General features: G+C 52.1%; 11 protein-coding genes across 11 annotated transcripts, besides 2 other annotated features; 5 read left to right on the top strand and 6 right to left on the bottom strand.

Annotated features, from left to right (window-relative positions):
• Positions 1-1,832: 1,832 nt before the first annotated feature.
• Positions 1,833-3,305, top strand: PODANS_5_10700 (uncharacterized protein; the record flags this gene model as incomplete). The annotated part of the gene is made up of 4 exons (XM_001905581.1): positions 1,833-2,046; positions 2,117-2,594; positions 2,643-2,744; positions 2,798-3,305. The coding sequence occupies 4 exons, from the start codon at positions 1,833-1,835 to the stop codon at positions 3,303-3,305; spliced, it is 1,302 nt and encodes a 433-aa protein (XP_001905616.1).
• A 2,788-nt stretch (positions 3,306-6,093) lies between these two features.
• On the top strand, positions 6,094-7,458 carry PODANS_5_10710 (uncharacterized protein; the record flags this gene model as incomplete). The annotated part of the gene is made up of 1 exon (XM_001905582.1): positions 6,094-7,458. One exon carries the CDS (start codon positions 6,094-6,096, stop codon positions 7,456-7,458), a length of 1,365 nt encoding a protein of 454 aa, XP_001905617.1.
• Positions 7,459-9,463: 2,005 nt separating this feature from the next.
• Positions 9,464-9,566, bottom strand: a tRNA (tRNA-Ala).
• A 1,512-nt stretch (positions 9,567-11,078) lies between these two features.
• On the bottom strand, positions 11,079-12,668 carry PODANS_5_10720 (uncharacterized protein; the record flags this gene model as incomplete). Its single annotated transcript, XM_001905583.1, has 1 exon — positions 11,079-12,668. One exon carries the CDS (start codon positions 12,666-12,668, stop codon positions 11,079-11,081), a length of 1,590 nt encoding a protein of 529 aa, XP_001905618.1.
• Positions 12,669-13,039: 371 nt separating this feature from the next.
• Positions 13,040-14,596, bottom strand: PODANS_5_10730 (uncharacterized protein; the record flags this gene model as incomplete). The annotated part of the gene is made up of 1 exon (XM_001905584.1): positions 13,040-14,596. The coding sequence occupies one exon, from the start codon at positions 14,594-14,596 to the stop codon at positions 13,040-13,042; it is 1,557 nt and encodes a 518-aa protein (XP_001905619.1).
• A 492-nt stretch (positions 14,597-15,088) lies between these two features.
• PODANS_5_10740 (uncharacterized protein) lies at positions 15,089-16,096 on the bottom strand (the record flags this gene model as incomplete). The annotated part of the gene is made up of 1 exon (XM_001905585.1): positions 15,089-16,096. One exon carries the CDS (start codon positions 16,094-16,096, stop codon positions 15,089-15,091), a length of 1,008 nt encoding a protein of 335 aa, XP_001905620.1.
• A 66-nt stretch (positions 16,097-16,162) lies between these two features.
• Positions 16,163-16,993, top strand: PODANS_5_10745 (uncharacterized protein; the record flags this gene model as incomplete). The annotated part of the gene is made up of 3 exons (XM_001905586.1): positions 16,163-16,168; positions 16,408-16,705; positions 16,800-16,993. 3 exons carry the CDS (start codon positions 16,163-16,165, stop codon positions 16,991-16,993), a joined length of 498 nt encoding a protein of 165 aa, XP_001905621.1.
• Positions 16,994-17,974: 981 nt separating this feature from the next.
• PODANS_5_10750 (uncharacterized protein) lies at positions 17,975-18,790 on the top strand (the record flags this gene model as incomplete). Its single annotated transcript, XM_001905587.1, has 1 exon — positions 17,975-18,790. One exon carries the CDS (start codon positions 17,975-17,977, stop codon positions 18,788-18,790), a length of 816 nt encoding a protein of 271 aa, XP_001905622.1.
• Positions 18,791-20,296: 1,506 nt separating this feature from the next.
• PODANS_5_10760 (uncharacterized protein) lies at positions 20,297-21,065 on the top strand (the record flags this gene model as incomplete). Its single annotated transcript, XM_001905588.1, has 2 exons — positions 20,297-20,711; positions 20,779-21,065. The coding sequence occupies 2 exons, from the start codon at positions 20,297-20,299 to the stop codon at positions 21,063-21,065; spliced, it is 702 nt and encodes a 233-aa protein (XP_001905623.1).
• Positions 21,066-21,426: 361 nt separating this feature from the next.
• Positions 21,427-21,507, top strand: a tRNA (tRNA-Ser).
• A 1,766-nt stretch (positions 21,508-23,273) lies between these two features.
• Positions 23,274-24,284, bottom strand: PODANS_5_10770 (uncharacterized protein; the record flags this gene model as incomplete). The annotated part of the gene is made up of 1 exon (XM_001905589.1): positions 23,274-24,284. One exon carries the CDS (start codon positions 24,282-24,284, stop codon positions 23,274-23,276), a length of 1,011 nt encoding a protein of 336 aa, XP_001905624.1.
• A 376-nt stretch (positions 24,285-24,660) lies between these two features.
• On the bottom strand, positions 24,661-25,135 carry PODANS_5_10775 (uncharacterized protein; the record flags this gene model as incomplete). Its single annotated transcript, XM_001905590.1, has 2 exons — positions 24,661-24,932; positions 25,018-25,135. The coding sequence occupies 2 exons, from the start codon at positions 25,133-25,135 to the stop codon at positions 24,661-24,663; spliced, it is 390 nt and encodes a 129-aa protein (XP_001905625.1).
• A 1,159-nt stretch (positions 25,136-26,294) lies between these two features.
• Positions 26,295-27,053, bottom strand: PODANS_5_10780 (uncharacterized protein; the record flags this gene model as incomplete). Its single annotated transcript, XM_001905591.1, has 1 exon — positions 26,295-27,053. One exon carries the CDS (start codon positions 27,051-27,053, stop codon positions 26,295-26,297), a length of 759 nt encoding a protein of 252 aa, XP_001905626.1.
• Positions 27,054-27,966: the final 913 nt, after the last annotated feature.

Raw genomic sequence — 27,966 nt, forward strand, 5'->3', positions numbered from 1 at the left:
GGCTGCGCGTGTTGGCTGTAAGAGAACGCGGTAGGCGGGTGGTCTTGCTTTGAGTCATCACTGTGAGTGTTGAGAGTTCAGGTTCAAAAGAGCACAGCAGTTATCCTGAAGAAGAAGATATTTCATACCGTCTTCCGAGCGAGTGGAGTAAAAACTGAACAAATTGAATCTGCCATTTTTGGAGCAAATATCATACTCGAATGTCTGGTAGGTTTCCAGGGATATCGATGAAGAGACAGTGAGTTGATATTCACGACCTCATGATCGGCTCTGAGCTAGTTCCTTTGAACATTACCAGTGCTATGAAACTACTGATTTACGATGGGTGGAACTCGGAGAGAGCCTTTGATTAAAAAGCAGTTCTCAGATTCAGAGGAGCCTCCCATTTCTTGAAGTCGAGGCCGAAAATGTCAATAAATAGATAAGGGTGTTCTGAAGAGATACATCTTTTTGAGAATTGGGATGCCCCACAGCAACGAATGCAGTTTGACAGCTTTTAGCAGAAAGATCTTACTCATTTTGGCAAATCAGGCTCTCCATCCACCCTCTCAAGTGCTTGCAGGAAGGTGAACGAGTTCGAGTTAGTTTGTAGGTGGGACAGAGACACACTCGCGCTCATGCTCCTGTTGAGGTCACAGTGTCAGACGGCATTTGCACGTCAGACTAGTCCAGTCACCTCTCTATATGGTCTCTATCCGAGATCCGGAACTTTGAGGCCTATGTTTGGTTCAGTACGACGGTAGCAATTCACGGCACTTTACCACCCAACAAGTGGTCATAGCTCCAACCTCCTCCGCCGTGTTCAAACTGGGCGGCTTGCAAGCTGGCTGATTGGGCTGGGTACATGTACAGTCAGCACTCGGAACTTCAAAAGACAAATGGTGCACAGGAACCTAGGTAGATTGCTAATACAAACCACAAAGCAGTAAGGTGCTGGCATATGCCCTGTTCAAACATACGACGGGAAGAACGCACGCTGATGTCAGTACGTAGGTCCGGTACCTTGAATCAGTATATTTTCTAAAGAATGAAACTGATATCCAGAATTTAATCATGGTGGAGGCCGTGCCTTTTGCACTGCGAACTTTGCACGAGCTGGGATAGCCAAAAAGGGGGGCAAACACCTGTTGACTTTAGCCAAAACACACCCCCTCCTCCCCCATTCATTGGACAAGCCAAAGAGGAGATGCCAGTGCCGGCACATTTCCGACCAAGAGTTGCCATTTGAAGACCGCCAAGATAGCTTGAAAGTTGTTTAATGATTGCTTGATTGATATTTCCACACGAATCGGGCAGGGGATCGGAGAGTGAGCGGTACCAAGACCACTGACTGGTCAAATGGTGCCCCCTCTTCCAATGCACGACTCCATCAAGCAACCGTCAACATTGTGTTTCCCCAGATTTCCAATCTAGAATTTATTGCGGAGCAGTGCCGAAAATGGGCCTGACGTGAAGACGCATGCAAAGCTTTCCGATGCCCAACCAACAAGAGGAAAACAAGTAGTGAGATGGTGTCGAGACAGTATGGGAGCGGATGGATGAATGGCCTTTCGTTTGGGCGGCCTGCCGTCGCTTGGTCGGTACCCCAACCGAGGGCCGCTCTTCCATAGCATTAACTGTCGGTCAACCCCAGCCTTTTCCCCTGCTTGCGTTTCTTTCCTTTTCCCCTGTCTTAGATTTCTGGGACCCTAGCATCGTTTGGTGTCATCGCCCCGTCTCTTGCCAGCGCTGCGTCGAGGTGATGCTTCTGCTGCAAGGCTTTAGCTTCGCCTGGCACACGACGCCGCCATAAAGGATTATCATCACCGTTCATCTCAACTGCGACCATCGTCATGTCATCGTCGGACGACGACGCAGAGGTCACCATCACAGGGCAAAAGATCGACCCCATCCGCGCCGCAGAGAGTAACTCGAACGTATTCATCGCTGTCGTCTGCGTCGTTTGGAGTCTCGCGTTCTGCACGGCGCTCGTCCGGTTCTACACAAGGGCGATCGTGGTGAGGTCGTTTGGGAAGGATGATATCTTTATGGTGTTGGCCGTGGTAGGTTCCATGGCCCCTTCTTTTATTCTGTCCTCTTTTTGACAAAGGCTGACAAGCACAGCTCTGCGGCATAGGAGGTCTCGCCGCCTGGATAGTAGGCTGCCACAACGGCTACGGCCAACACACCGACACCATCCCACGAGACAGGTGGAAGATCCTACTCGAAGCTCAGTTCTTCCAATCCGTCATTGAAGCCTCCTTCGCTTTTGGCTTCCTCAAAATCTCAATCGCCCTCTCGCTGTTACGCCTCAGCAGGGGAAAGTGGTACAAATGGATACTCTGGGGCCTGATCACGTTCACCGTCTTCTACACATTGTTCGCCTTCATCACTTTCATGACGAGATGTCAACCGGTTTCAGGGCAGTGGAATCCGGACATCAAGCCAAAGTGTTATGGAAAGGTCATGTATAGGAATTTCGGACTGTTCAACACGGCATGCAACATCTTTACCGACCTGTCATTTGCCACGCTGCCGATTCCACTCATTTGGAGCCTGCAGCTGCAGAGGAGGCTCCGGATTTATTTGATTGCTATTCTGAGTGGCGGCTACTTGTAAGCTATCCTCCATCCTCTATGTCACAGCTCTAGGAACTGACGGAGTGGTAGCGCTGTTGGTCTGGGGATAGCGAAAGGAATCTACATCATCGCCTACGTCAACAACACCGACGGCACATTCTATCCCTACGCCCCCTTCTTCGGCTCGTGAGTCCACCTCCTTTCATCCCCTTACCCATAATCTGCTAACACTCCAACAGTCTCCAACTGGACATAGGCATCATCGCCGCCTGCGCCCCCACCCTCCGCCCCCTCCTCGGCCGCTTCCTCCGCCTCTCCCCCATCGCCTACCGCGAAGCAAACTACTACCGCGCCGGCAAGGCTCTCGACCGATTACCCCTCCACTCGCGCCACCCGGGACGAGACACGAGCATCAACGGCATTCGAGCCGCCTACCTCCGACAAAACACCGAGCTTGACCTCGAAGAACGACAGTTTATTGAGCTCTTAACAGGGGAGAAGAGAGGGAAGTGGGGAAATCATGCCACAGCGTTGCACATGGAGTACGTCCGCTCACCCCCGGTCAGAAGCACCAAGATTACGAGTAGGGGGGAGACAGAGACGATTGTTCAGGGCGGGGTTGGAGTGGCGGATAAGGGACAGGGGAGTGATGATGAAAGGGATTTGATATTGCCTGCAGGTTTGAGAGGCGACGAGGGGGGGTTGAGGGGGATTGTGAAGACGACTGAGTTTAGGGTTGAGAAGTGAAGTGAGGGGGGATACCCGGGTTGTACCATTGTTAAGGCGTCTTGGGCGCTGGGTGTGTAATTTGAATCAAGAAGTTTATTTGTGCGAAGAGAGGAGTGCGCTGCAATCAATTTAAAACAAAGCTTCTCCACAACTCCTCAACGCCGGGTATCCCTAGAAATCACCACCTAAACCATCATCCCCACAACAGCCCCAATCGCCACCAACCCCCAAACACCAGCCTTCAACGACCCAGCAGAACTAGGAGTCTCTGTAGGAACAACACCCCCTCCTGTCCGGGTAGGCCCATCCTCGTTATCCGAAACATTCCCATCATCATCATCATCATCATCGGGGCTCCCTGTAGGTGCAGCCCCACCATACGGGATACCACACTCATCGACAACACTGGCGAAGTCGGTGGCACGAGGGCCGGGTGTGCAGAATGAGGTATAACACCCATAGATGCTCGAGGCCTGTTTGCAGCCGCACTCAATGTCGCCGTGGATGTGGGCGCTCTTCATGCAAGGATCGGGCGACATGGCTATGTTCAGGCAGGAGACGTAGTGACTGGCGGGAGGTTAGTTAGGTAAACAATTGACGGCAAAGAGTGTGCTGTCAATAAGTAAGGTAGGCACATACCCCAAAGAGGACAAACAGTCGGCGTCTTCATCAACGCTGTTGTCCTGGCGGCGGGCTATAGGGGCCGGAGCGGGTGTGATCATGGGGTGGGATTGGGCGTTGATTGTGAGCGCCATGAGAGAGGTGAGGATGATGGTTGGAGTGTGCATCTTGATGGTCTTTTGTCTTTGTCAAACGATACGTATCGGTTGAGAGGACGATTGTGAAGAAAAGTTGCCGACTGAGACTTTGAAGCCCTTCTTGTGCCTTGAGGGTGTAATGATCTTGGGAATGACACTGTTTCATCCTGGGGCAACCACCGCAATCTTATACATCTCTCTGATCATGGAGTCGTAAAGTCGAAAGAGCTTCCCATCGCAGTGCTACACCCGATTTTGCTTAGCAGTGCTGCTAGTTATCCCTGCACGTTGTCTAGGCGCGGTGCTGTTCCGCCCGTGAAATCAGAGGCACAGCCACAAATCTCTGTTGGACCCGTATATGTGCCCAGCATGTATTTGCAAGTGGCAGGATGCAAGTCACCCGCCCTCGCATCTACACATGTTAGTTAATATTCATAGCTATAAGTCTCTGGTGGTGCTTGATTTGGATGGCAATGCGAAACCTTATGCTCCCCCCGAGAAGCACACATTATCCCTCACACAGGGATTCATTAGCAACATCAAATTGAGATCAACTCCAGCCGCTGTGTCGTTGATCACGCCCTGCCCTGCCAGGATCAACAGCTTGCTGAGGCCGCCAAAGTCTCGCTTCTTGATGCTACCGCCAAGAGCCAAGATACCACCATTCTCTTTGAGGAAAAGGTAAACGGGAATGGTAACCTGTCAAATCGTATATGGGGTCCAAAAAGGTGTCAATTCTGTTGTTGTACGAGGGTGAGTTGCCCAGGTGGCTGGAAAAAGGCCGAACCCAGTGGCTCAAGTCCCACTACCAAGATATTAATTCCTCAACAGTGGGCCCAATTGACTATTCTGACACAACCCACGCCCAATGCCACAATTGTGGGAGTTCGGTATTGTGATGAAGCCCGTCGTTTGTCATACTGAACCGTCACTTACCTTTATCATGAAGAGTTGTTGGGTTAGTCCGAAGCAAACAGACAGTTTCCGGACGAAGATACGTTCACACTGGCTCATCAACGTGATACCGTATTCTTCATTTCACAAAAACAAAGATCCTGTTAAGATAGGAAGGTGATTCGGTCGGTGTCAACAAGCTTCTACGGACAGAAGCCCGCTGCAACCCCAGAAGGCGGCCTCAACGCCAAGATCTAGTGTCCAACAATGCCAACCCCAACCGCTGCTACATTGCCCTCCCGCTGACCACATCATAAGCTATTGATACTTTAAAGCCTATCGCCGGCCCTATTCCTCAGGTTTCTGTCCGTAAACAGCATAATGGCTGAGGTCTCCGCTAATGACCTGGATACAGGTCGATTTAGTGGAATGTCCTGGAGGTTTGTCAGTTGAAGAACTCAAAGGGTCCTACCTGGGCTTCAGGGTGTTCGTTAGCTACTCACCACTGGCAGCGTCGTGTTCGAACAAAAGGAAAGCATAGGGAAGGGCATTACCAAAGTCGACAACCCAGCAATATAGCACCTGGAGCCACCCTTTGCCTTGGACGCCTGACTTTGGGTCCCGCGCGGGTACAGGTACTTGTCACTCGTTTCTCCTTGACGCCTCCGTTGACTCGGAGCAAGTTCGATAAGTTCCTGCATCTCTCTCACGGCATGGCCAAATACTATGACGGGTGAAGTTGTTGGGGTAAAGCTGTTGTTATACAAAACCTCTTGGAACCACTCAAAGCCGCAGAACGATCACTAAGCATCAAATCCGAGAGCACATACATTGCAGCGAGGCGACACTATTGAAAGCCAAACACTGTGATTATTCATTCATGCCGCATATGGAACACGGCAGGCTGCAATGTACAGCACCGAGCCAGGAGTTTGATTCGCGGAGAGCTGAATAGTGGTGGTACAGACCGCACTTCAATCAATCCGAGGACTGCACTGTAACACACCTATCTCCAACTACCGGCACTAGAAGCAGCACGGTGCTTTGCGTGTGCCGTCGTATATCATACCATCTCCTTCCTGCACTCCAGCTCATCCCAACAAATGTTTTCCTCCAGCTAACACCTCAGGTAAACCTAGCTCTCATCCATCATAATGTCCGACACCAAATCCCCCGCCGACAGCGAAGCCGGCGAAATTCCCGATGGCCTCCCCTCCACCATCGCCGACGGCAGCACCCCCCTCGACAAAGCCGACATGTACCGCATGGGTAAAACCCCCCAACTCCACCGCAACTTCCGCTTCTTCTCCATCTTCGGCTTCACCATGGTCCTCATGCAAACCTGGGAAACAGAACTCAACGTCAGCGTCTTCGGCCTCGTCAACGGCGGCACCGGCGGCGTGATCTGGGTCTACTTTGGCGCCTTCCTCGGTCTCTTCTTCGCCATCCTCACCATGGCAGAAATGGCCTCCATGGCGCCCACAACAGGAGGACAGTACCACTGGGTCAGCGAGTTTGCCCCGCGATCCTCGCAGCGTTTCCTCAGTTTCATTGTCGGTTGGTTAAGCGTGCTAGGCTGGCAGGTCGGCAACCCGGCGATTTGTTTCCTTCTGGCGCAGCAGATCCAGGGGTTGGTTATTCTCAACCACCCTTCGTATGTTCCTGAGCGGTGGCATCTCACGCTGCTGGTCATCGCCATTTTGACCGTCTGCATGGTTCTCAACACCCTCCTCTACCGCGCCCTACCGCTGTTGGAAACTCTCGCTCTTGTGCTGCACACGGCCGGCTTTCTCGCAGTACTGATTCCCCTGTGGACAATGGGTCCAAAACTGCAATCCGCTCACGACGTCTTCTTCACCTTTGCCGACGGGGGAGGATGGGGAAACACCGGGCTTTCCTGCCTGGTGGGGATTCTCTCCCCTATATTCAGTCTCCTTGGGCCGGACTCAGCTACGCACATGGCGGAGGAGCTGCAGGATGCGAGTAAATCCCTCCCGCGGGCCATGATAGCCACAGCACTTCTTAACGGCGTGTCAGGGTTCGTCATGATGGTTACCTATTGCATGGTTCTCGGGGATTTGGAGAGTGTGCTACAGACCCCAACAATGATGCCGTTCATCCAGGTGTTTTACAACGCCGTGGGGAGTTACGGCGGTGTGACGGCGATGACGTGTATCATGATAATCATGGCCTCGTGCGGGGTTGTGAATAACATTGCGACGAGCAGTCGGCAGCTGTGGGCGTTTGCGAGGGACAGGGGCGTACCGTTCTCGGGGTGGTTTGCCAAGGTGCATCCGCGGTTAGGGCTGCCGCTGAATGCGCTGGGGGCGTCGTATGTGTTTGCTGTGTTGTTGTCGTTGATCAATATAGGGAGCACCGTGGTAAGCTTTCCCGTGTCCTGGGCCTGGTCGGAGGGGGGCACTACTGACCTGGATGATAGGCGTTCAACATCCTCACCAGTCTTGGGGTGGGTGCGTTGCTTTCGTCGTATGCTATCTCGTGTGGCTGCATCGCGGTGAAGCGCATTCGACATGAGCCGCTGCTGCCGCGGAGCTTTGATCTAGGCCGGGCAGGGCTGTTCATTAATGTGCTCAGTGTTTCATTTCTGGTGTTCACCTTCATCATGGTAAGAGGCCACCAGTCTTAGGTCAGCGGGTAGAAACTAATCTTGATGCAGACATTCTTCCCGCCGGTGCCAGAACCAACGCTAGAGATGATGAACTGGAGCATTCTTGTGTATGGGACCGTGGTTGTCTTCAGCGTGGTGTATTATATTGTTACAGGTCGACTCCGATATGCTGGTCCCGTTGAGTATGTCCGAAAATCAGCTTGAATGCAGCCAAACGGACGGAAACAAGCAGCTGCAAACAGGGGTGAGGGGGGAGTAATTTGAGATACTTTCTAAGTCAGCAGCCTTTAAAAGACATCCAGACGGCCCCACAAGATACATCATGGACAGTACTAGACTTTGTAGCTGGTCTTCACCGCCATCTTCAATAACAACGTCTACAAAGACAAGACAGCTATTGAATCAAGATTCGTTTTTCATATATGACTAGTCTGTACAGGCTAGTTCGTTTACCATCGTTTGCCATGCTAATAAGATCATGGAGGGTGTGCAAGGCTGGTAAGTGCTTTGACGCTTTCCAATCAGTGTGGCGAATTGAGTTGACAAAAGGGCAGCACACACCGCAGGACCCAAAACAATAGGAGCAACCAAGGATGCTGACCAGCAACGGAAGTCTCCGGTTCTTGTTCAAAAGACCTGCAAAATTCCGGCTGGGTTGGTAAGATCCTCCCCGAGCTTCCGAATCAGACCACCATTCGAGGTTTCCTAGGTGTTCCTACGGTAACCAGGCTTTATGGGTTCGTCGAGTGAGATTTCAACCGTCTTTGCTGCTCAATATTTTGCTCTGTATTCACACTTGCTACTTTTATTGATGTTGTTTATTAGAGCACTCCGTGATGAGTGTAGGTTGTCATTACCTACTCCGAGTAATTTGCCTTGACAAGCCTCCGCTGCAGACATTGATCTTACCGCCTCTCTGTTGTATTGAGGGTGTCATGCGGCATTCTGGGACCTTTACATGCATGGGCTCCCGATCCTGGGTTAAGTGCCCAGATGCTGTTGATTACGCTGCTAACTTACATGTATGACGCTTCTTGATGCGGGGTTGGGGTGCCACAGCAGGACCGCGAGAAAGGGGCTCGACCAAGGTACAACTGCATGACTGGCTGGCCCCTTGTGAAGTCTCTCAGTGGCCAGGCAAAAGGTTATACTAGTATTACTGATCGCTCTAAGCAATTAAAGTCGTCCTGTGCCAGAGGCCTCATTGATACAGTAATCCTTGGCATTTCAGTGGACCACGCATTGGTAGGTACTTCTCCGGTTTGACGACGCAGACGAGGTGCTTTCCCCGGCGAGTTCGAACTCAAGATGACTAGCTTCGTACACTCTGATATTGAAAAATGGAAGCCAAGCCCAAGCCCCATGCAATTTATCAGCTGATGTCAGGATTGGAATTGGGGTTCGTGTTACAAGGGCGCTGTGCGGGCTCAGGTCTTTATGTGTTTGTTTGGGGAGTATGTTGGAAGGTGAGATGCATGGAAGAGGACCACGGTCAGCGCATGTCCACTACAAAGCCTTAATCTAGAAGTTTCACCAAAAGAGAAATAGTGAAACTGTATCCCGCCATGTTCTCAAAAGGCCTCTTCACCAAAACTGCAGTCTTTCGAAAATACAAGCAGTCAGCAAACTCTATTGGCTCGTTTCGAAAGTCTTGGTCGGGGAAGTATGCAGATGCATGTGTCAGCTTCCGAGTGTTCAATGAGGGCTGTGCCACGAGGCTTATGGTCTTACACGGCTGCAACGTTATTGGTCCTAGTGTTACCAACACCTAGGGGTTCTAACATCGAATCCATCAACCTTCGCAAAGCCTATAGTGTCTCACGAGCGTCAGCTGATCTGATGAACACAAAACATAAAATGAGCAAAAGATATTGTCGAGATAGAATCACGATGTTTGGACGAGCTGGGAATCGAACCCAGGACCTTTCGCATACAAATGATCCTTGTACTAAGGTTGAGTATGCTAAGCGAACGCTCTACCAACTGAGCCACACGCCCTTTTTTTTTGTCTCCTGACTCGAGTGAGTGGAGATGGATGTCCAAGGTGCATCAACACAGACCCTATGTACTTAGGTAGTAGAACCAGGATGCTTCCGACAACTCCTTTATGAACCAGCCGGCTTGGTAAGAATACTCAATGGGTGTTTCCTGTCTAGAATAAGACAAGAAAACAACAAGACCTCTCGTGTAAGCTCATTGGGTAGCAATAGACATCATCAACAGTCGCATCTGCAGTCAGACTCTCACCCACCCAGTCCACTATTCCGTATGAAAACTTTGTCACCTGCCAAACTCCAATCCCTCGGGCTACGGGGACAGAACCTGAACCTAGAGTTGGAACTGTAAACGGTATGGTATCTGAAAGCCTTGATATGCCAACAGAAAAAGTATAAATCACCCCTTCTTGCTCCTCCTTTCCCCTCACAATTCCTCATCACCATCATCACCATCAACACTAACTTCCACCAAAAGCACCAACCACCTTTCACACCTTCAAAATGCAATTCCTCACCACCATTCTCGCCATCGTCACCATGGCCGGCCTTACCGTCGCCGCCCCTGCCCCTGAAGCCTCCCCCGAGGCCGCTCCCCAAACCCCCGTTGACCTGTAAGCCACCACCCACCTCGCCTTTCCCATCTAAAACAACTAACCACCCGTCCTCCCAACAGCGAAAAGCGCCAATCCCTCGGCGTCTTCGTCACCCAGGACATCAACTGGGGCGGCCGCTCCGAGCACCTCATCGTCGTCCGAGGGCAGTGCCTCACCCTCGGCAACGGCTGGCCCAACGTCATCTCTTCCTTTGGGCCTGACAGCGGGTTGACTTGCACCATTTGGGAGTAAGTCCCCTTTTTTACTACCACGGAAGTTTGTGATCAATGTTGACATGAGAACCTACCCTACAGCAACAACGGCTGCACCGGCCCGTCGTTCGGCCCGATCACCTTCCCTGGCATCGCAAACTTGGTGACTATCGGCTGGAATGATAGAATTAACTCTTTCCGGTGCAACTAAGCATCCGGGAGGGTTCTGGGGGAGGGGTGAAATCAGGGGGTTGGTGGTGATTTGTTGAGAGGTGGAGGATTCGATTCATGACACTCGTTTCAAGCTCGACGGGGCTTTTTTCTTTCTTACTTTTGTTGGACCTGCAGGTTTTGACTGTTTGTGATGAGGTTGATGATACAAAATTGAAGAATGCTTTCCCTGTTGGGGGGGCGGGGGGTTTTTTCACTGTTTTTGGCTGCGGTGATGTTTCTGCTCTTACCTGATACAGTGCTCATCGAAGTATCATTTCCGAGGCATGCCTCGATTGGATTTCGGCGTGAAGTCAACGGAAACATGGTGCCCTGAACTATACTTCAAAGGATAGTTAATAGACATCTCGGTAGGCGCCTAGGTTTTCTGGAACGACGATCATAATGCGCTGCTTGATGCGGGCAAAGTTAAAATAACAAAGCACAACGAACTGAGAATTCGAGAATAAAAACTCCTAATACATCTATCTCCCATGCTTAGTCCAACCTAAACGCCCTCGAACCCTTCCCCGCCCTGGGTATCACAGGCAGCGGGAAAACCACACCGACATTTACCCGAGTCTGGAAGTCGGGATCCCAATTCCTAGGATCCAACATGTGCGTCTCAACTATCAGCTGCTCCGCCTGGCGCATTTGCCACATCCAGAAGAGCGTGTCATGATCATTGGGAACGATTATCGGCCCCCACCTCAAGTCAAAAGCATGCAAGTGAAGCCAGTGCGGGTTGTTGACCAACCGCTGCATGTCGTAGTAGAACGCGCCGTTCTCCAGAAGCTGCTGGAGAAGCTGCTTCTCGGCCCGCGTCTTGAGCGGGATGCCCCTCGGCAGGGGCGGATTCGCGACCTGGGGCAAGATGAAGGGTTGATTCGACATCATGTTTGTGCTACCGACCCCTCTCGCATGGGGATCGTTGGCCTGGAACGAGTACTTCCACCACAGTTGGGACCGGCTGAACTCCCTGGCAATGTGGCAATCGAAAAAGTGCCAGTAGTCGACCGCATCCACCCTGTTGAAGATGGGCAGCCAGGCATCCAAGCACAGGGGCCGCGTGTTGGGGAAGTCGCTGAAGATGGTGATCGTCTGCTGGTATTGCCCGTCAACCGTGATGGTGTGCTTGGCCACCTTTCCGTACCACTGCCCCATCGGGTAGGGCTGTCGCGGGTCGATCGGCTGGTTGCGAGGGAGCCCGCGCTGCTGTCTGGACCGTCTGGTTGTCCACCCCGGAGGGAAGTTGATGCCGGGTTGCCTGCCAAGTTTGACGGCATCGCTGTCAGCATAGTCCCACGCGAACGTGAGCCGCCTTGCGGTGTTTCTGAAAACCAGCGGGAAAGTATCGATCGGGTCTCGTAGTGACTCGTCCAGCAGGTTGGCGTGGATTATGACATTGTTCCTGGAATACAGGACGGCCAGAGCTTCATCGCGCAGAGCTGACGACGCCAGGATGATACTTATCCAAGGTGGCGCGGGGCGGAGTGACAAACCATAACGATCAGGCTGTCCAGGGGCATGCCTTTGAAGCCGCTGAACACGCCGCCCCGCGGGAAAGATCTCATCATATATCATGATGCGAATCTCGGCTGAGAGCCGCGAAAAATTCCCCAGTGGGTTCCAACCGGGAGCTCCGGGGGCAACATATGCTGGGGCAGCAGGCGGCAAAGGGGGAACAGGCGGCGGCGGAGGAGGAGGAACAGGACCTACAGGCACCGCTGACTTGGCCATCACCCTGTCGATTTCCTCTACTGGAAACCCTCGTTGAAGATAACTCTCTGTATTGATATCGTCAAAGTCTTCACGCAACCGAGGTTCCCACCCCTTTTCTCGGGGCCATCGGATTGGGCCCTTTTTGGCCTCGCTCATCTCTTCGTATGTTTTATTGACCATTTCGACGTAATCTGCACGGAACTGATCCTCGACTTCTTCGAGGCGCTTGGCAAGGGCCTCCTGAATTTTACGATTCCCGGCTGAGGGTATAGCGGTGACGGACTTGGCGGACCCCGAGACCCTGGGTGGGTAGGGGCTGGAGGTGGCCTTGGAGGTGGCCTTGGAGGCGCGTTTGGGGCGAGGCATGTTTACAGCGTCGTAAAAAGTAATCCCAGTATCTACCAAATAGAGATTTGAGATGTGAGAAGAAAAAGAAAAAAAGAACGTCCAGTTGATAGAGCCGTTCTATGTCAGACAAATACTGGGGGTGTGCATTGTCCGAAGAAAAGCACGGCATAAGACAAGTGGTAGTGGCATTGTTGCGGAAACGGTCTTTGAGCCGTGTCAAAGACAACGTCCAAATGCGGAAGAGGCTCACAATGGAACAACCAACAGTGAAGCAACCGCGCTCCGGACAAAACAAATAGCACTGCAGAGCCAGGTTAACCGAGTCAAGTTGTCTAAAGCGTGGCAGCGTTTGAGCTAACCGGCAACCTGTTGATACTGAATAGTTGCGCTTACGTCAACAAAATATCGTATCCATCCCTATTGATCTTGACCTGGTCGCCGCCAAGACCATATTTTCTTCGGACAAGCTCAAAGATGATCAGGCCGGCCGATGTGCTTGGAACTTGTCTGATGGTGTTCCACCAGAACCCTCGGTACAACCACTGTCGCATGCTCAGCCCGGCCGTCTTGGCCTCCGCAGCGCATTCTCCCCATGTAACCCTGTATGCATCCCTATAAGCCTTAAACATTCTTCTCGAGCTTCCCCCTTCAGTTGATTTAAGCTTCCTAGCCTTGGCATCCAACGCCTCGAGCCTTTCCCAATGCTCCACCTGAATGTGACCCAGCGGATGAAGAACCACCTGCTGCGCTACCGATGCCCCCATGCCAGCAAGCAACAAAAACGCTGGCTCAATAGCATAATGAGGTCGAATAATAGTAGGCATTCTCAGCTCCCCATCATCCGCTCTCTCCACCTCTCCCGTAAGCCTGTCCCTCCTCGAACCAACCTTGCCATCCAGCCCCGCCGGTCTCCTCTGCGACAATAGCACAATCGCGTCCTCTTCCAAACTCCCATAATACCACCCCACAAACCCATAGTACCCCTGCGCCTTAATCCACTCAAACAAACTGAAGAACACCGCACTCCCCATACTATCCTTCACCAAACTCAACCCCCACCCAGCGAATATTCCCCTCGGTCCAATCTCGGCAAGCTTCTCCCGACTAAAAGTCCACATGCTCCGGGGCCGGGCAATCCTTGCCCCCTTGTTTCCATTCCCATTCCCACCTCCCTCCACCACCACCCCCTTCGTCCCACCCCCCATGGTAGTCCCACTCCCCGTCATCCCCGCCCCCCCAACCCCCAAGTCATACCTGGCCTGCACAGCATCCAACGGCGCAGCCACAAAACTCTGTATCCCCCCCGCCAACAGCCCCGCGGTAAACGTCTCCCCCGGCGACGGAGGCGGATAAACCCTTTTACTCGCCAGCGCGCTTTCCGGGTGAAGCCGTCCCAAAATCTGGAGGTAACTCGTGTACAGCACCGCTCCCACCCCGACATTTGCAATCAAAGGCGGCAACACCTGATCAGGCACCACCCTCCACCCATGATATCTCACCGCTGAGGCAATCAAACCGGGTGTGCTCCCCCTCAAACGACCTTTAAACCAGCCCCAGGCGGCATTAGACGACGTAGGGTTGGAGGAGGCGAGGTAAGCGGCGAGCTGCTGTTCTTGGATCGCCCGGGCATAGGCTAGGTAATCGACCCTTGTCCGAAAAAACGCTTTCACCGGGGCGCGGAAGTAGAAGGCGATGGCCTGGGAGGTGAGGGCGCGGACGCCGGCGGCTGAGGCGCCGGTTGCTGCGTTGGTGGTGGGGAGTTTTCCTGGTGGTTGGAGGGTCACGCCGTCTGGGAGGGTGGGGAGGTGGGTGTAGTCTGGGTTGTGGATTAAGGGGCTGTTGTTGGCGAGGGATGGGCTGGGGAAGAGGGAGGATGCGATGTGGTGAGATGAGTCGTTGTTGTTGCCTGGGGGCTTTTTGCTGTTGGAGTTTGTTGGTTGTGTCATGGTGGTGGTGGAATTAATGGCATTGTCTTTTTTGAGTGGAAAGGGTCTTGTTTCAGAGATAACCTGAAGGTCTCATCCAATATAAAAGTCGTGATGGTCGTTAAACATGGTCTTGGCAGTCGTTGGGCTGGGAATGCACAGAATGCAACTGGAATCTCAAAAGTCCCGGATTCCCGGGAACGGTAGCAAGGCCGGAATTAGCCGGATTTTCGGTGCGGTGGATCTCTTGGCGTCTGGGGCTTATCGCTCTTATCAGCTGGGTGCTAGCTTGAACTGCCGGTCGGCGAGCCCTGGCTGCAGTTGGTTGTCAGGTGGAGCTGTTGTCAGGTGGAGCTGATGTCAGCTGACGGCAAACAACGCATGCAAATCTTACTCCTCCCCGAAGCTCTCCCATGTTTGCCAAGTATCTGGTGTTATCATTTTATTGTTCCCCGATCGAAGCTATAGAATCTGGCTTTTACCTGACATAGATCCGTTTAGTGTTGTGTCTACCTACTCCTTTGTCTCGGGCTCAAGGTCATCGCCCCATTGGCGCTTAATCGACTTGATCAGCGCCGCGTGCTCAGGGTAATCCCCCGCGTTTTGTGGCCGGTTTGCAAGCAACCCTAAATGCTGTCGGGTTGGCGGTTTACGCTCCCATATGTCGCGGTACACATGATGCTGGATGATGGCAAATTGCTCATCAATTCTCACAGTGTTGTCGTCGGTACAAAGTGTGGGAAGGGGACATGATGCACTCTTGCCAAGAAAGAAGTCGGCCAGGTCCTGCTGCTGCTGGTCAAGTAGCTGCCAGTAGCGATCCGTGTGGCGCCTGCGACAGGAAAGAAAGTATGCATTTGGTGGCTGCTCTGGAGTGGCTTCTTCGGCGCGCCGGTCAAACACCGTCACGCCGCCGAGAATACGATCTTCAGCCCAGTATCCGACAACATCGGCTTCCCCATCAGGGTAGACATCGTCGTCGAGATAGTGGGGGTGGTTGAAGATAGTTGCTCGGGGGGCCACGTCTTCATCATCTTCCTTCCACTGGACGATTGCGTCGACGTCGCCTTGGTGCAGCCTGAGGTCGAGTTGAAACAGAATGACTGCGATTTCATGAATGGCGGCCGCGACAAGTTCAGTCAGCCTCGTATTGAATTCCTTCAAGCCCACCGCTGCTCTTCGGTACGATTTGAGCAGTTTGGGGTCAAATGAGAGAATGGCTGGGTCGAAGCTTTGACGAAACTCGCGAGCTCTTTCCAGGGCGCCAGGGCAAAGATCAACATGATGCTCGATGGGATGGTCACCATGAAGACCAGGCGATCGTCGATCGTAAGCCACTTCGTCGGTGGGTAATCCATCAATGATCTGGGCATAGGTGAAAAGTGCGATGTCAGTGGATAAAACGTTGCATATGGCGCCACTGAACATTGCATAGTGTTGGGAGCTGTCGTTGTTATAGGGAACACGAGAATCGCGTGCTTTTCGAGCAAGCTGCGTCAGGGTCTTGGTAATGTCATCCATTGTCGTACGGTATCGGTATCCAGTTGTCGAAAAGGGTTTGTTTGTGATTGTGAGTGACTTTTTGTGATGTGTGTGCTATTCTCGATGAGAGGAGTTGATGGGGAGGGAGGAGACTGGAAATTCTGCTGTTGTTGGTGTTGGCTCGTTACAGTTCTACCTAATTTTTATTGGCCTAGAAGCGCTGCCTCACCAAAGCCGGGGTTGAACTATCGTTGGGGTCCAAAAGAATCCCTACAATCCCGCATTATATCACTTGAGGCCACGAAGCTATTGGCCAGACGGCAGTCTGCGCCCGGTGGAACAGCAGCTAGCAAGTTTCGCCGTTGGCAACCTCCCACCCTCCAGACTGTGCGGCATCCCATGTGGACCTCACCGTCCCCGCGAGGGCAGGCAACGCCCCCCCTGAGCTCTCCAGGGTCAAGGGTGAGTCCGGTCGGTTCTGGGAGGACAAGTTTGTCGGCTACAACATTGAGGCATTCTTTGACCCGGCGGATCCCCTCAAGGAGAAGCAGGCCGGGAAACTGTGGGCAGACAAGAAGCAAAGCCGCGTTGCCCCAGCCGACCAGAACCTCGTCGATCACGCCTGGATCAAGACAATGCTCGCTGGAAGTACGTACCTAGTCTTCCCCTCATTGAACTGGCCCATTTTTCGTGATGCTAACTTTGCCAGCCTTCACCCCCGCCAAGGTCACAGCTCCCACAGCCAGACGCAAGGAGAGCGAGAAGGAGATGAGAGAAACTAGGGGCCCGGCCGCTGGTGACTACATTGATGGAAACGCCGAATTCGCGACGTACTATCAGAAGATCAAGGGAAAGCCCACCTTCACCCTGACCGGAACCGACCTCACCAGGGTCAAGGGCATTGCAGCAAAGCCCACCAATATCCGGGTGCCCTAATCGTTCAAAGTTCGTAGTTGTGCTCCTTAACCCACCACCGGATGGTAGGCAGGCATTGTTTTTGTTCCATCGGCTTAGAGAGGAGTCTAGGTACGGATAGTTAGTAATCACATAAATGGCTTAGGGACTGGTTGTCTTGTACCACCATTGTCTCTGTCAGAGGAACGCTCTCATCGCGCTGGAAAAGGTGTGTTGACTCTGCGATACCCAAGTGCCACCTGCAATTTCGATCCTTGCAAGTGAGATTGCGCAAGATAGGTATTCTCTTCTTCTGACCCAGGAATGATTAATGTGCAAAGTATGACTGGAGACAGCCGTAAAGATGCCTTGTATGAAGATGCAAAAGAGCATCTGTAGAAGCACGGCTGATCGCGGTGTTCTTACCAGGATTAGGTACTCTGTATAAAAGCATGTGCTCGGCTTTGACGATGGATTGGCTACACATTGGCCGGTCGGCTCCTGTAGGCCAGCTTGACGGCTACGCTACGGCCCCCTGGCCAGGTCACATTGCCGCGTTTCTCCTCATCATTGGCTGGCACAGTGCAACATAGACCTTCAAAATGCAACGGTTGGCCGCTGATTGGAACTTTCCAACTTCCAATTGTAGCCCACAATCCGCCCTCACACCTGTTTGCTCATGCAATGGCGTTGGAGCATATGCTTCCCCGCGTCAATACCCCTGAACGAACTCGGACTCAGCCAATGCGATGCTCAATAGGCCCCTCATGATAGGGGAATCTCAATGGGAAAACAGTGCATTTGCACATCGTTGCTCGTGGCCGACAAGGGGTCATCTGAAAAAGGCAACTCTCTTCCGCCGAGATGACATTCCTTCATTCCTTCCAGGTAACCAGCTACTGCACCATCGTCGACGTGATGATATAAGATGGCCAGCGCATCCCGTCCCAACGATGGCGTCCTTCCACCTCCATAATCATCGGCAGTCGCTCTTTTGCCCGCCCAACTCCGGCCGATATCAAGATGATCCCCACCCTCACTTCCCCCGCCCTGTTCCTGACAGCGGCACTTGCCCCGTGGGCCGCCTTGGCAGCACCACCCGCCATCATCTCCTACCGTGCCGCGGCCCCCCCAACGGCTCTCCCCCAGAGAGCCACAGCCAATGACCTCAAATGGCAACCCTCTCTGGACTTTGACACCGATGGATGCTACAACGTCCCTGCCATCGACGCCCAGGGCAACATCGTGGAGGGTCTCCCTCACAATTGGACCGGCTACTCTTCCAACTGTCGCGACCTCTCCGACCTCGACAACAACAACGTCTACTCCCGCCAGCGGTGCAACAACGGCTGGTGCATCTACCTGTACGGGTATTACTTCGAAAAAGACGTCGCCATCGCCAACTTTATTGACCCCGGCCACACCCACGATTGGGAGCACATTGCCGTGTGGGTGAGGCAAAGCACCAACCAGGCCGAGTATGTCGGCGTCTCACAGCACGGGGAATATGAGATCAAGGCTGCCAGCCAGGTTAGATGGGATGGAGACCACCCCAAGATCGTCTATCACAAGGACGGGGTTAGCACTCACTGCTTCCGCTTTGCCGATGCCAGCGATGACAACATTGAGAACCACAAGGGCGTGTGGTTCAGGGGTGCATTGGTGTCGTATAATGGCTTCCCTTCGCTTGCTATCAGGGACAAGTTGTTTGCGCACGACTTTGGTAAGGCCACTATCGGCTTCAAAGACGCGACTTTCGCTGGGAATATTGGACGGGCGAAGCACAGCTCCATCACTTTCGATGCCAACTTGGATGTTGGGTCGCCTGGAAATCCATGAAGGGGTTGTTGGGAGAGGTGGTCATTGTAGCTTCAATCGAATATTTTGTTTGTTGTCTTTTCCGAATTCGTTCCTGATTGTTGAGTGACACTTGAGCGCGGCTGATAGCTAACGACGATGGGATGTGTGGGTAGGTAGGACCATGGCTATCGAGATTCACCCGCAGCGCTGACGGTCAGCAACAAGAATACTGAGAAGGAGGACACAGTTGGCAACACGGGACACCAGGGTGGAAGAGCTTTCAACTCCGCCATCTTTGCAAGACTCTGATGTTGCTTTGTGAACATCAAAACACCCCGAGGATTATCTTTCTTCCTCGCGTGCTAGTACCCATCTACTCGAAACCAGAACCCGAAATATTGCCAACGCTCGGCCTCCAGCTCGTCGCAGGTTGCAATGGGGCGGCCACTTGCATCTCGATCGACATACCTAGCCTTCACGAATCCGACATCAGATCAACACCGCCAACCTCCAAGACCTTCCAGCTTGGGAACTTTGAAACTCTTGGGAGCGAGACAATCGGATGACAGGCCCGCGCAACGTTGGAACTGGGCGGTTAGAACTTGGCGTCGAATGCTCTGTCTCGGGAGCCTGAATATCCTGTTACAAGCCACACACATCTACCACGCCACGCTGGATCAAGCTTGGATTCGTGCAGGAGATCAGCGCAGCTACCGCCAGCCGCATCTATCGGGGAGATAGCCGGCTTATGTCTGTCAGGTCAAGGACTGGCAGCCCGCCAAGTCACCATCTGCCCGATATACCGTCGCAACGTCGCCGGTACCGCGCCTGTAGTGTCGGTCAGCGTAGTCGGCGATCGACATCGGACTAGGGCCCGGAATGGGAATCATGGAAGGCCTGGTACCGAAACAGTGTCGAGAACTGGGAAAATCCTCCAATCTCATTTGTTCCGCTTGGAAACTGGCATACCATCGCCAAGCCGTTTCGTCGTTGGGTTGCCCGAACGGGTAAGAGGTTTCGGGAGAAGAAGCCGCATGTAACGCTGATGCCCCCCCTTGACAATCTTCTCCTCCGGCACTCGATTCAAGCAAGAACGGCATTGCGCAATTACCAGACGCATGGCTACAACCTCCGCAACGCCACGGCCCACGCTCTCAGTGCCATCCCAAAACCGGGTTCACAACGTCAACCCGCAGCCCTTCGCCATTTCACTTCAATCTATTAGCCGCCGGCTGACTGGTCGATGGATTCGCTTCCCACATCAGAATCTTCGACAGCTCTCCACATGTCTGCCACCCACTGCTACCTGCTCCACAATTCACGTCCTCCATCGGCTGGATATTCCATTGACCCGGTTGATGTGACTGTCGGTTGAGATTCTGGACTCGATCATCGACAGGGCAGGAGCATGGCCATGGCTCAACCCGGGAGATCGTCCAACTATAAAGGTCTGCCTCGACCGCCCTGACGATCTCCTGAATTTTTGGTCCGCCACCCGCCGATCACATTCTTCATCTCACTCACGGTTCATTCCCCACCATCAAGATGAAGGCTTCCACCACCCTCGCGGTCCTCGCCGCTGCTGGCGCTCAAGCCCACTATACCTTCCCTGGTACCAAGTACAACGGCGTTGCCCAGCCCCAATGGGACACCGTCCGCATCACTCAGAACCACTACTCCAACGGCCCGGTCACCGATGTCAACTCCCCCCTCATGACCTGCTACGAGCGTGACCCCGGCGTCGGTGCCCCCAACACCCTCGCCGTCACCGCCGGCTCCACCGTCACCTTCCAGGTCGGCTCCTCCGTCGGCCACCCCGGCCCTCTTCACTTCTACATGGCCAAGGTCCCCGCCGGCAAGACGGCCAAGACCTTTGACGGCAAGGGCGCTGTCTGGTTCAAGATCTACCAGGATGGTCCTTCCGGCCTCGGCACAGGTTCCATCAAGTGGCCCAGCGATGGTAAGTTATTCAATGCCAGCAACTCAGTTAAAGACAGGATACTAACCTGGTTGTTTTCACCCAACAGGCAAGACCGAGGTCTCGGTCCAGATCCCCAGCTGCATCGCCAACGGCGAGTACCTCCTCCGTGTTGAGCACATCGCTCTCCACTCGGCCGGCAGCGTCGGTGGTGCCCAGCTCTACCTCTCCTGCGCCCAGATCTCCGTCACGGGCGGCTCTGGCACCCTCAACACCGGCCAGCTGGTGTCCTTCCCCGGTGCTTACAAGGCTACCGACCCTGGCATTCTGTTCCAGCTTTACTGGCCTACACCTACCTCTTATACCAACCCTGGCCCTGCTCCCGTCCGCTGCTAAATGCGGGGTGGTGAGAGGTGGATTGGTGTGATGGGGAATAAGGGAGGGGTGTGAAGTTGAGGGGGGTTGCAGATATACCATTTGGATATTCTTCGTCGTACATACTTTGCTTCTGAATAGAAGGACATATTATGATATCTTGACTGCTTTTCGCCGCCTTTGCCATCATGTGATGTGAAACTAGCTATTCATGCAGCTCGGCAACACCCACAATCTCAGGATTCGACTGATGACAAAATAGATATTAGGCCAAAAGTCTTTAATTTAGCGCTGGGCCGCGCAGCTACTTTAGCTCTGCTTGTTCGCTGTTGGCCATCTTGAGAGCTATTCCCAAAACTGTAATATATCAGTAAAGCATTAGGTCACTTTGGTGGAGTGGTTAACACGCAGCCCTGCTAAGGCTGTTCCTTCGGGAGCGTAGGTTCGAATCCTGCAGGTGACGATTTTTCTCATACTTCAAATGTATACAAGTTTAATGCTGCAATGGCTCCCATGAAGCCTTACACTCCCATATCTGGACGTACTTTTTTCTTTTGGTTTTCCTTTTTATGGAACTTCTAGGCTTGCAGCACTGTTGAAATTTCAGGGGGTTGAGTAGGATGGTGTCTACAGATATACAAGCTGATATGTTTTATATGTGGTTCACTGCCACCTAATTACTCTGGCCCGCCTTCGAGATGCTAACCGCTTGCTGTTACCCTGCCAACATATTGCTTCTCAGCATCTTTTCCAGGCCCATCGAAATGCGAGGCCGCTGCACTTCATATTAACTGCAAACATTGACTGAGAAGTGTGCTTGGTCGTCAAACCAAGGCGGATAACCAACGGTTGCACAGCAGGTCAAATCATCAGGTTCATGTTTGCATAGACGGCAACCATGACATGATGAACAAGTGGCTCCAGTGGGGATTTCTCTTTGTTCATTGTGTCGATTTTTCTCGATGATAAGGAATGTCCAGACGGTTAATGCTCAGACCCTCCCCCCCCCCTCCTGACTATGCCCTGTATACCGAAATCCCCTCCGATTATCATCCCTCCCTCGTGTGTACCCAGTGTCATGCCTCCCCCCATACCTCTCGCTCCTTGATCACCATTGCCACCACGGCCCGCCGCCATAACCTACACCCCCAGCGTCAGCAACAGAATACCCCCTCCCTTGTAACTTACAAGTCCCCCTCCCGTACATAGCCGAGCAATTATTCGGCACTAAAACCCCATCCTCCCTCTTCTTCCGGCCTCGTTCATACTCATCCTCCTTAGGGGACTTCTTGGAAAAAATGATCGCGCGCCTGTTGTCTTGATGACTCGGGGAAAATCGTCGGAATAACAGAGACCGTGTCGGTACTGGGAGCTTTGTGGGTTCCCATGTTCTTCTTTTCGTTCCTGCTGCCGGCAAGCCGGTTATCGATGACGTTGGCTGCGTGCTCCTTGACGCACTGGGAGCAGTACGGCCCAAAGTCTTTGCTGCTCTCGGCTGTGCAGGCGCAGTGGCACTTGCACCTCATCTTGGTCTTTGTCTTGGTTGAGGTGGGCATCTTGATGGCGATGTTGCGGTTAAGGGATGAGGCTGGTTGACTCGGAAGTGATGGGATGTATGAGGTTGATTGGTATCTTGGTTGGGAGTGATGATCGCGATAGGATGGGTGGAAAATCTGGTTAGAGGATTTGGTATTTATATAATTCTTGAGAGTGTCTTTGCGGGGATTGTCACGCTGGGGAATATCTGCGCGGATTCACTTATGCTCCTCTGTGGGCTTCGTGATATCGCGTGAATGATCATAAGTGAACCATTGCTCCGGGTCTATTGGACAGATGAAACTGTTCTGACCCGAGAACTCGCAATACAGCTTGGGAAATATTTGGTCCGACAGGTAAAACAATTATTATATAAGTTTTAATATACATGTATTGTGATATACTAAATCTTCATTTTTTATATAAATTATAAATTCATAAATAAAAGCTTTCATTGCTTTTACTTTTACTATTATGACAATAATATAAACGAAAAAAATAAATAAATAAATTCCAGAAATTATTTCTAACTAGTATTATAAGTCGGCCTATATTTATCCCTCAATAGTTTTTTATAAGGTCGCTATTACCACGTAGCGGTAGCCTTCAACCAATAAACCGGACACATATACACACACTCGGCATTGTAGTTAAGGCTCTCAAAATTATGTCCTCCATTACCAACCTCATCCTCTAAAAGCTACCGTTCTGACTCTGCGACAGATATAACCTCCTCAAAGTACCCAGTCGTCTCATAGCGCACCGTATCTCCGACATCCTCTTCCGACTCATTTCCTTGCAGGGTGCTCTGATACTCATACGCCCCTGAGTCGGCACCGTCTCCGTCGATGTATCCTGTGCTTGACCGAGACTGGTCCGGCCGGGCATACATTTGATCATGATCGGCAACAGGTTGCGGAGAATGTTGTTCGACGTAGGCCCCAGGGGAGGAACATTCCCCTGCGCACTGCAAGCCATGAGGCGGCAGGTCATCGAACGGGTACACTTCACGGGCAAAAGACTTGTCAATCTCAGAAAGCATGGTGTTCCGAGTGTTGGAAAACCCGTTCCTTGTCCGGTTCTCTTGGACCGGGTACCCATGATTGAATCGGGGTCAAATCTTGAGTGCTGCACGTTGCGCTTGTTGAGTTGAGTGAGGATATTGCGGTCAGTCTTCTCACGTGTCCAACCGCTCTTGGCCATTTCGTCGTAGACAGCATCTTCATCCCACTCAATGTTGGCGGCTGGCGACTGGTGCCCATAGTCAAACCCGATTGCGTGAAGAAGCTCGTGCATGCAGGTTCTTCGAATCTCGTCATCTGGTGTTGTCTCGTCGATACGCAAGTTCATGGTGGGATTGTCGGGATTGTTGTAGGCAGCGACGGGAGACTCGGTGTCAAGTTTCGAGTAGGAGCCCAACTGGGGATCCATGGCGATGGTGGTCCTGACGGGGCCATGCTCAGAAGGCTGGAACTTGAAGCGAATATTGGCGTGCTTTTCGAGTTCTTGAGCATGCTGCTTCACCTTGGCTTGGAGTTGCGGGGTGCCATTGACAAAGGCTGTGGGGATTACCTCGCCGCGTTTCCACTGAAGGCTGGGTATGGTGACGGCGTAGACATGTTCGCGCTCAGGCTTTTCAGTTTTGTTGTCATTTGGGGCGGCGGGTGCGCTCATTGTGTCGCTTCTGTCTTCAGAGTGTTGCATCCTGCGGTTGCGACGTGGACGAGAGCTGAGGAGGATGGGAATGGTAAAATCTACTGCGATCTGGATGATGGGCGACCTCTGATCACGTCACTCATTGGGCATCAAGCAAACAGAAGCACAGAAAGGCACGACTGATGGTAGGGAGGGGCAGTCTGGAAGACAAATGGCAACTGTATGTCATTGCCATGGGCGGGGTAAACATTCATGAACATCTATCCTTGAAAAGCGCGATGATGGATTAAATGGAAGACGAAGGTTCTGACTATACTATGTTACCTGATCATTACTCGCCGAGTTCAACTTTTGACATGGGCGAACATCAGCTCCTGTTCTGAGCCAAGACCTTGTTTGCAAGAAATGATGGTTGTTTCTCTTCCTACTTAATGCATGACGCCGCTACCCGACCAGCACCCCAAAGGCTACCTATCCTCGTAGTCATCGTCGTCATCATCCCCATCGCAGCACTGGCAATGACAACTCTTTCTCCCACAGCATTGGCAACCTTCCATGTCGTCCGGATCACAACACTGACAGTGGCACCCTTCGTCACCACAGCAGCCTCGACAGTCGCCATCCTCGTTATCCTCGTACTGGCCGCCTTCGGGCTCGTCGTCTGAGTCATTGTCTTGATATTGAGCCAGAATTCTTCTAGAGTCATGCTCGAGTCGGACTTCATACCACTTATTCTTCTGACACGAGTCGCCGTTGTCTCCGAAGTTGCTGCTGAACTCACTGTCGCTGTCGTTGCCGTTGTCTTGGGGGTCGTACGTCTTGTCTTGGCCACCGTTCCAGTAGCTTGCGAGGTCATCTACGCCGATGTCCCAGAACGGGCTGTCGTGGTAGGGTTCCATGATGATAGAGGGAAGTGTTGAGAAGGGTGTGGTTATCGGTAAAGGTCCTCGAGTACTGAGTAGGTAGTATGATGGGAATTGTCTTGAAGGCCGCAGGGAGATCATATGTGTTTGACGGTGGTATTTATAATCAGATGAATCTGTGACAACCTTCCTTCAAGACACTGGAACTAAAATCCGTTGGAGTAGAAGCTGCCAGACCATCCCGGGAAAGACTCAGAAGAATTTTGTAAACGCAGCAAACACTTATGAGGCCTTGGTCACATGCAACAAAGATATGACGCATGTTTATCCTTCATTTACTTGACGAGAAGGTTCTCCGAGGGCCTGTCACATTTCGCGATGAGACACAGAGAAACAATGACTTTGTTTGTCCACGAATAAGATAGGCAGTGCTCAGGTAGGTACTGAAGTGATATGGGTTGAAGTGCCGCTAACGACAGGGTTTCCAGTGGTATTTTTTCTTCAGCCGCTGTAGGCTTTGCCGCGTCGGGATCTGACGTCTTGCTCGTCACAACATTGGTTGAATAAACCTGCAAATTCAAGTCCGTAGCCTCAACAACAACCTTCTTATCATCAAACCCCTTTGTCTCAGTCGGTATATCCACCCGCAACCGTCCCTAACCTGTCATTTTTCTTTGGGAGCACCAGGCAGGAAGGGCTGTCATCGTTGCCTTGACGCCGCGTGGTAGTAAGTAACCAGCACACCATCTTCATTCTACCTACCTCCCTAGTGCATCAGTGCTGCACCGACTGTGCTGCTGTGGCTAGCTAACTAGATGTGAGCCAACGATTCAGTTGGGTGACCATTCGAATAGCAGCTCTCTGGCTGTACACTTCCCTTGAATCCTGGAATCTACTAATTTTCTTATCTGAGGTAGGTAAGAAGACTGACAAATCATGTTTACGAGACCTCGTGAGAATAATGATAACAGAGCAAAGGGGTATGATAGCCAATTCGGTAAAATGTTAAACACAGATAGCTCACATAACCGGTGATGGGATATCACTGACGAGAGGGGATGCACAACTGTTTTAATTTCTATTGCAAAGTCTAGTCCACCGAGTCATAACAGGTTGAAGTGCTCGCTCGGCCATGCTCAGTGTCTTGGGCACTCTCAGCCCGCAGTACCCCATGACAAGGCCCCTGAAGGCTGCATCAGGCCTTGACCGATTGTTGACATCGGCAAACCCTGCGCTGACGAAAGTTATACGGTTGGCTGAGCGTGTCTCCGCAATAGCAAGCCACTTCCCATACGCGAGGTAGTGCTACTTGCTGTGGTGGTGGTGTTGGTTGGCTAGGTGGTGGGAATGGGTACTGTTGAGCGGCGAAAGATTTGTCCAATTCGGAAAGAACAGTAGGATTGTGGTACGTCTGCCAATTCAGCGTCCACCTCGCAGGAATACCGTACATCATGATGCTGTTGGGATCAAAAGCTGTACATTCAATATCAGGGCCTTGAAAGGTGTGGAAGTAGTTGTCTTCCAGAAAGCGGGACGTTCTGTGTCGGAGTTCCATTGCGACAGCCGTCTTGTTCCATTGAATGATTGATTTAGGAGACTGATGTTCATGATCGAAAGCCAGGAGATGTCCAAACTCATGGAGCACTGTGCCGCGCGTCAATGCTCTGTACTGAACATCCAGATACATGTTGCATGCATAAGAAGACGTCAGAGCATCGGTTCCGAAGCCAGACCACGAGGACCCTATGCCATGGCGAGCGTGGATGGGGTGAAATGAAATACGAACATCAGAGTTCCATTCCGGGTGACCGAATTCAAATCGCAAATTGACGCAACGTTCCCATTCTCGGGCGGCCTCTTCGACCATGGCATGAGTGTCACTGAGACCATCCAAGAAGCAGATTTTAATAGCACGGCCCAGAGGCCACTTATTGCGTGTGTCCACAACAGCCATGCCCACTTGAAGTACGACAGGGGCCTCCTCACTCCGTTTCTCTGCTGAACATTGGGGCGTGTCACTGTTGGGAGCGATGTCTTGACCGTCGCTGGCATTGTCGCCATTGGTGTTCTTCCTGGTCGAGGGAAATGCGTTGCCCTTTTGGATTTTGGTGGGGTGTGTACTTAGACTGCCTGTGCCACCCCCCTCCCCTGTCAGCAGACTGGAGGCTACGATCGCATTTCAGAATGTCCAAATTGAACAGTTTAAATGGAATCATTCCCAAATAAAACTGACGGTCTAATTATATAAAACACCTACCTACTTAGCATGAGACTCATGCCCGTCTTATATACCTAGGTACCTTATATTATACCTACCTTATCAAGACTCATGGCCGCATACCTTCCTAGTTCCTTGGCATTAGCTGCCGCTCTCGCGGGCTTAGTTACTACAGTCAAATCATCATAGGAGCTGTCTCGTATAATCAAGAAGAAATACGAGCAGCGTGTGCTAAAGGATCATGCCAATGAAATTAACACCGGACTTTGCAGGGCTTTGCGAAATAGTAAAATTTCTCATTAAAGCTATAACTTCTAGAAGAAAAAAGTCTTGGTTGCGGTCTGGGAGCAGGACCGTATATTAAGGTGCTCGAAATATAGAGTCTAGATCCGTCTACTGACTATAAAATCTAGGTACCGCCCTACTTAATAACGTACATTATCAGCGAGTGACCCATATCAGCGAGTGACCCACTTTCTACGCGACGCGACATCTTTGCACTTTTGTCACGGCTTGACACTTTGGTGGGGCGCGGGGCGCACCACGGGCCAATCATTAGTACAGGAGCGAGGACCAATTAGAGCAGGATCATTGGGATCGAGGATCGATCCAGAAGAGTCAATCCCAAAAGGGACAGTATCGATAGGAT

Source organism: Podospora anserina, chromosome 5 (genome assembly GCF_000226545.1).
Source record: "Podospora anserina S mat+ genomic DNA chromosome 5, supercontig 10".
In the NCBI taxonomy this organism is placed as follows: domain Eukaryota; kingdom Fungi; phylum Ascomycota; class Sordariomycetes; order Sordariales; family Podosporaceae; genus Podospora; species Podospora anserina.